General features: G+C 55.4%; 1 protein-coding gene across 1 annotated transcript in view; it reads left to right on the plus strand.

The window, feature by feature from the left end:
• Positions 1–2,967, plus strand: part of METAP1D (methionyl aminopeptidase type 1D, mitochondrial) — a 91,710-nt gene extending 88,743 nt beyond the window's left edge. The window contains exons 8-10 of the mRNA XM_054972545.1: positions 507–554; positions 2,007–2,085; positions 2,248–2,967. Coding sequence (XP_054828520.1) covers positions 507–554; positions 2,007–2,085; positions 2,248–2,326 — 206 coding nt within the window. The 3' untranslated portion in view covers positions 2,327–2,967. The remainder of the gene's footprint in view (positions 1–506; positions 555–2,006; positions 2,086–2,247) is intronic.
• The last annotated feature ends 4,464 nt before the right edge of the window (positions 2,968–7,431 follow it).

Genomic DNA, 7,431 nt, shown 5'->3' on the forward strand with positions numbered 1-7,431 from the left:
AAAGATGTGGGGTTTGTTTTGCTTTAGGGAAACGAAGTTTGACTTTCAAAAACACCGAGTAATTCCCCTCTCCCCCACTTAAAAAGTAGTTACTTAAAGTAAATAAACTTAGGGCTCTGTTCGGTTACCTTTGCCTCTCCTGAAACATGGTGGGATTTTATTTTAAAAATGGAATTGGCGATGAGTGGATAGATGGCTGGTTTCTGCCTCACCCGCAATAAGTAACGGATGGTGGCAGTTTTTCCCGTTCTCTGCACTCTGCGAAGCACCGAGCAGGGATTTTTGCCTGGGACGCCTTGGCAGAGAACCCCGCTTCCAGCGGCTGCAAAGAGCCTCCGCCTTCCCCGGTCCTCTGGGGTTGGGGATACTTGCTGATTCAAACCAACCGAGCGTTTTTTCGGATTGGTCGAGAGCCGGAGACACTCCGTCCTCGTTTGCTCCCTGTGCCGGCGCCTATTACCATTTTTTAAAAAGTTGATCCCGTTTATGTTTGTTTTATTTCGTAGCAAACGACAGCCAGCTGCTGATGGAGGAGGGCATGGCGTTCACCATAGGTCAGTGCCGGTTTGTATTGCGAGAGATCCCGTCTCAGAATCCCTCGATGAGAACTCCAGCCTCACATCGCACCAACGATCTTGTTGGACTCTGTGGGACCGCTGGACCCAAATCCGGCTCATCGAGCCAACAGTGAGGCGGCTGGGCTGGTGTTCCAGGACATCAAGCCTTGTATTCGGTTCCATTGAGAAGAAGAAGAAGAAGAGGTCCCTTTCTTGAATTTTTAGCGCCAACGTAAGGGAGGGTGGTTACACTGGTTAGGCTAAAGTTAGATGTGACTAGCGGCGCAGTCCTAGCCAAAGTTAAACCCCCAAGCAGTTTAGGATCAGGTTGGTCTGCAGCAGCGGAATAAAGCAGGAGTCTGGTGGCACCTTGAAATCTAACACTTCTCCCCGCATGAGCTTTCCCGATGCGGCGGGAAAGCTCCTGTCTGTTTTCTATATGAATCTGCCGGGTGGATTTGCACGCCGGTGCATGCGATGAAGTGGGGCTCTGACTCCAGAAAGCTTTTGCAGGAATAAATGCGTTAGGTGCCACTGGACTCCTGTTTTACTGTACTGCCAGGTTGCAGTCCTCTGCCCGCATTACTTGGGAGCAAGGCTGGACTGAATTTCATGGCACTTGCTTCCGTGTAAGCAAGTATCCAATTGGGCTGCACGTCGTAACTATGGGGGAGCCGGGCCCTGAGATGCTTAACGCTTGCTTTATGAGTTCGAGTGCAAGGAGCTTCAGTTCTCTTCCATCACAACAACCTTCTGGGGTAGGTCACCGGCGCAAGAAAGAGAGGAAATCGGGAGGGGGGAGTAGGAAATCAATCTTCCATTCTTTCGATTTTGGTAAAAGTGTTTTTGAGGAGGGGGTCTCTTCTCGCACCCACTCCCGCAGCTAGCAGGGCCCTGGCTGGGAATGGCGGGTGCCCTTCCGCTCTGCCCCTCTCTCTGTCAGGCTGCCTTGCTTGCCGAGTAGCCAGCCCCCAGCCCTCCCCTGGAAGACTGAGCGCACTAAATACCAATCATGGCGCGCTTATAAGGGGGTGGCGAAGGGGGGAAATGTATTCCTCGCTCACGGCGTGCCTAAATGGCGCGGCAATTAGAGGGAAATAAGAAAATTGTTGTTTTGCTGATTTTAATGAACATTTTAAAGCCCGCTTTAAAAAATTCACATATTTTTCCAACCTATCTGCCGCTTGGCGGCAAGTGGCTGGCGCTTTGGTTGTTATGATCCATGGGGATCTTAATTAAAGCTTGATTAAAATGCCCTTCTTCAGGCTTTAAAACCAGAAGAGAGACACGCAAGGTCGAGCCGGAGCGCTGCGCGGCTCTCCGAGCTCCGAGTTGCTGGTTCTGTGTGTGTGTTGGAGTTGGGGGGGAGTCGCAAGGCTCGGCGAGGCCAAAGTGGGCAAGTTGCGGGGCCGCCTCGACCAACTCCCCTTTGGTTTGTGCCTGTCCTAGAACCGATCATCATGGAAGGATCTTCGGACTTTAGGATCCTGCCAGATGGATGGACCGCAGTCTCCCAGGACAACCAAAGGTGCGTACGTGTCAGCGGGTGTTAAAATTGCTGTCCCTGGTCCTGGGCCACGGGAAGTAACTTCTGTGGGGTGTTTGCAGTGGTTTGGATCCCCGCTCTCCCGTTCTTCCTGGTTCCTTCCCAAATGGGGGCAAGGGGTTAATCGCTGCCTCTCCCTTCTAGATCGGCCCAGTTCGAGCACACCATCGTCATTACTTCAAGAGGAGCAGAAATCCTGACCCAAGCGGCAGAAGAAACTTAAAGAGCCACCTGGCACAGGGGGTCGCTGTGTCCCGACAGGTTGGCGGACTATCGGGGGGGATTTCTGTCCGGTGGAGTCGGTCGTCGAGGGAGCCAGCTTGGCACTGCAGGCCGGAGGGGCTCTGGAGGAACAGCCCCCGAGGGGGCTGCGCTGCCCGTTCTCAGAAACCGGTGCCTTCACCGAGCGGACTTGGGCTCTACTTAGCAGGACTGATCCTTGCGCGCTCCGCTTTCTTTTGCTGCTTTGCCAGTTAGGGCGCAAGAGAGCGGGGCAATGACTGGCCCCAAGAAGAGTCGCCTCGCCCTAGAAGGGGGCTGAGAGAGCGCCCCAAGATGGCACGGTGCGCGCCCCTCCTTTGGTGCCTGTTTGGGTCTTTGCTTTGAACGTCGGCAGGCGCGCACCGGGGAGTTCAGAATTGGTCCCCGAAGGACTTGAGAGAAAACCGAGCCAGCCCCCTTTGCACCGGCATCCTCTGCCTCTGGCTCCCCAGTTCTGTTCGCCTCTGGTTTCCCGGGACTATACACGTGTTTGCATACCAGGGGCTCGTTCCTAAAAAAAAGTTAAGCAGCGTAATTTATCCTTTTGGCTATTGGTTGTGTGTGTGTTTTTTTTTAAAGTGTCTGTGGGTGAAACTTTTTTTTAAAAGGAATACACTGTTTTAAAAAAAGCGTCTTTTTATTTCTTCACTCCAAAGAGGAGGGGCTCTTAGAGGGACACTCTCCGCTTCCCGGGCGGCGCTGGTTGTTTGGGCTGGGTCAGTTGTCCTGGGCCGAGGGCAGGGGCCGCCCTCTGATCTCCCCGGCTCGGAATCAAAGCCCAGGAAGGAGGGAAGGAAGTCCGGAAGGGGCCGACGGGCTGCAATTAGGGCCGCGCTAATCAGGCGGGCGAAGGCAGCGGCTGAGCCTGGCATCGGATTCCAGGCGGCGGGTACCCGATGGCAGGCCCCTCCCAAACGAGGGCGCAGCCTGTCTGGGGCGCGGGAGGAGGGGGCCCCGACGGGCGGGCCTGGACTTGGCCTTAAAGGCTGCCAGCCCCGCCTTTCCTGCCGGGGCTTTCTGGTCCCCTCGAGAGTTGAGAGTTGCCTTCGGTTCGGGCGCGGAGCTTCCGGAGGCCGAAGGATGTGCTGAGAGGCCAGGTGGGATTTCTAGGCTGTAGAAGGGCCGAGATCCGGTCCCAAGACCAACTAGAGGTCCAAACTACGAGCCTTCCAGGGTCACAGCTCCCTTCCTCGGATCTGATGAAGGAAGCTCTGGCTCTCGACGGCTCCTAGCCTGGGAATCTAGTTGGTCTTTAAGACGCCACTGGACCCGAATCTTGCTCTTCGACTGCAGCCCAACACGACTAGCCGCCTGAAACTAGGCTGTAGAAGAAACTTGCAGCGAAGCAGGACACAAAAAAGCCGCAAATCCACACCGATCAAAGAGGGGGGCGCACAAATGCTTCGCTGGGGGCAAGGGGGGCCGGGAATCCTAAGCCGTTCCTTCGACTTACTTCCGAGTAAGACGGGGTGAACTGCCCCAACTGACTTGGAAGTCGTTTTCACTGCAATGGAAGCTCCGTGCCCCTAAAGCAATGACGGCGGGGTGGGGGCGGGCGATCCCCCCGCCCGCCACGGATCCTGCACACGTGGAGCGGCCGGGCCCATTCAGCGCGGCCCGGCGAAGCTTCCCCGGCTGTGTCGTCAAATCCATTAAGGCAGGGTCCAAAAGAACTCCGTGGCGGCGGATTTTGATTGATTTATTTTCAGAGGGAGGGGAATCCTTGACTTTTAAAAAAATGCCTATGAAAGGCTTGGGGGGGGGCTATTTCTAGCCTTTTGGTAATCTGATCGCTGCCCAGTAAACTCCAGTGTTAGAGGGAGCGAACTTGGGAGCTGGCTTAAGGGAAAGAGAGGGGCTTGCAGCGGATACAGTCCAGCCCCAGTCGCGCTTTGCTTTGCTTTGCAATGCCACCCTAAAGCCGAGAGACTTCGCTCTCGGGCCTCTGGAATGGACGGGTTCAGATGACAGTGCCGCGGTACAGGGTGGCGGGCTCAGGGTTTGTCCCATGAATAGGAAACGAAAAAGGGATCGAATGGGAACCGCCTGTTTTATGCTTCGTGCTGGAAGCTCTCTCGCGACGGAGCCGCTTGCCCCGAGCAATTCAGGGTCTTTGGCCTTATACAGGATCAGGACAGGGTTGTTCCTATTCTACAGAAGGAGGAACTGAGGCCGATATATCGTGTCAGCGATTGGCTCATCGGCCAAACAGAGGCGCGAGTAGTCCACTGGGCTACATTAACAGTCAAGCAGCAAAGTTCTCCTGTTGTTCTCCGAGACTTGAAGAGCCAGAGAGTCCTGCGCTGTCCAGGAGCTGCCGGCGAAATCCCCCGCGAGCGAAGACTCGCCCCGGGCCCTGGAGCCGGACTCCGCGGCAGCCACCGGGGCTGCTCCTACCTGCGCTCCGCTCCGCTCTCTCCCCGGAGTCTCGGATGGGGCCAGCATCGCCGTGTCTTTCTTCCCCCAATAGGTTTTCTCCAAGGTTAATTTTATTAGGACGGCAGGATTTTACCAACTGCTGCGGTAACAAGCTGTTTGCCTAGCAATTAGACCGAGGTGGTGGCATTTGTGGTACACATTTATAATCCTAATTATAAAGGTGGTTACAGAAAGGTTTGAGAGAGAAAGAAAGAAGGGAGCTCGGCGAGGGCTTTTCGCCTTTGTGTGTTTGGGAGGCTGAAGGGGGTGCCTCCCCCCCACCCCCCACCCATGCCAAAGTTTGTTTGGCCCAGCAGTGCCCACCTGGCATGTTTTTCGAGCTTTCTTTCTGACAAGCGTTGCCAGTTTCTGGATGAAACACGCCCCCTTCCCTGCCCCCACAACCCCCAATGCCTCATGGACAGGTGGCCCTACAAAAATAACCTGCCTTTTGAAATGGCGCAAGCCCAACCCACTAACCAGACAACTCCAAATATCTAGTTGGGTTTCCAGCCAGATCCTGTTTACTCAGAAGTAAGTCACTTTGTCTTCAGAAGTTAGTCTTTGTCTTCCCTCTTTCTGCGTGAACGTCCTTAGAGTTGCGGCTTGACAGTGCAATCCTAGTCCCTTTGAACCCGCAAGGAATGGCTCCTGCTTCCTAGCCGGTCTGCTTAGAATCGCAAGGGAAGGGAAGCCTTGCCAGCTCTATACTTCAGCTTAACCAGTCTGCGGATCGGGCTGTGCCCTGGCCCAGAATCTTTCTGAGGCTTCTCTGACAAAGCGAGGGGGCGATTTACCTGAACCCCCTGGAGTTGGCCTGCGCCTGCGCCTAATGGCAAGGCTTTTAATCCTACCACTAGGATGGCTGGAGGGAAGACATTACAGCTTCCCCAATGTAAACATACCCACTTTGTTTACCTAACACACCGCCGGAGAGCGGGGCACACATCATTTCCCACTGCAGCTAGAAATCAATCCGGATTAAGCAGTAAATGTCCTCCTCCCTGGGGAATCCGAAGCAGAGTTTGGCTCCCTGCATCTCCTCAAAGAAGCGCCTCTGGGACGCCGCAGTCCACCCTCCCGCCTTCCAGATGTTCGCTACGCTTAAACTTTCTCTCCCATCCTGGACAATTTTGAGACTTCAAACAATTGTTGCATTTTAGCAGGGTGGGGAACAAGACCAGGACAGATCATCGATAGAACCGATCACTGATTCCCCCCTCCCTCCAAAGCGCATCTCCCCAACCACAAAACCGGCTCTTTTACGCGGTCACTTACGCGCTTCGGGCTCCGGGCTGGATCAGCAGGTCGGGTGGGATGACCGGAGAGCACCCCTCCTTCGCTCTGCAGCTGGGTTTAGGAAGGGAGGGGGGCTGTCTTCCAGGCCAAGGAAGACGGACTAAGGAACGGAGGCTGGCGGGGGTCCCTCTCCGCTCGGCTCAGGCATCCCGGGGGAGTTTGGAACTATTTGAGGGGGGGGGGGTCATTCCGGGGAGCTGGCTTGGGTCTCCAGGCATCCGCCAAGCGAGCGGTCGAGCTGCTCTCCTGCGCCTGGGAGCGAGCGAGCCAGAGGGAGAAAGCGAGCGGGGAGGGGAAACCTCCCCGCTAATATCTGTAACGCCATCAGCAATGTAATTTGTGTTGAATGTTCATTTTTTATTGGTGTTCTCCCTTTGCCAAAATGTGCGCTTGATTACAGAGATTGGGTTCTGCGCGCGCCCTCGACGAGGCTAGGTGTAACCGAGGAAAGGGAGGGGGGAGAAGAAGTTCAGCTCAGGCCAGAGCTGGGAAAGGGGGGCTGGGGGGGGCTGGTTGGTTTTTTTTTTTTTTAAGGAAGAAGAAGAATTTCCCCCTAGGCTGTTTAAACGCGGCCAAGGCGGCGTGCGTCGCTATTAGTGTTAAATATATGGCTAATTATGCGTATGAAAATTAAACATCAGTGTTATGCTAATGGGGCCGCCTTCAGCTGTGGATCAGAGCACTTGAGACTAGCATTTAATCAAATGAATCAGTAACTAATACAGCTGCACGTGTGAACTTTGCGCAAGATCGTCCCCCTCCCCCCTCCGTCGCCGTCCAGCTTCTCTCTCTCTCTCTCTCTCTCTCTCACACACACACACACAAAGAGAGAGAGGGAGAGCGCTAAATGATGGGAGAAATAATTAGCCGCGCTTTCTAATTATTAGACAGCAAAAGTCAGGCGGGCTTCCGCCCAGTCTCGCACGGCAGCAGCCCCTGAAATCCCTTCCGCCGGCACTTTGGCCCCGGGCAGGTTTGGGCTTGGGCAGGGGCACGTCCCCAGCTCCAAGAGGCAGGAAGCGCTGGGAGACAGGATCGGGCCAAGAGGTCACTGCGCGTGGATAGGGAAGGCCTGGCCTCCCCGGAGGAACCGCCAGCCATCGCTGGGCGCCCGCAGTCCTGCGCAGAGCTGCCCCAGCAGGAGCGCCCTGAGACCAGTACGGGGCACGAGTCCTGCTGCCTAGGCCTGCTTTACTGGCCCGGGGAGCGCCGTTGATTCCCCCCGACAAAGGCTTCCTAGGAAGACCCTATCGGCCCTTTGGTGGGCTGGGCAAGGGGCAAGCTTTCCAGTTCCATCCGGCTCGTGACCAAGGCAAGGGGGAAACTGGTTTATATTCGATCACTTTCGAA

The sequence above is a fragment of the Eublepharis macularius genome, chromosome 2 (assembly GCF_028583425.1).
Source record: "Eublepharis macularius isolate TG4126 chromosome 2, MPM_Emac_v1.0, whole genome shotgun sequence".
Classification (NCBI taxonomy): domain Eukaryota; kingdom Metazoa; phylum Chordata; class Lepidosauria; order Squamata; family Eublepharidae; genus Eublepharis; species Eublepharis macularius.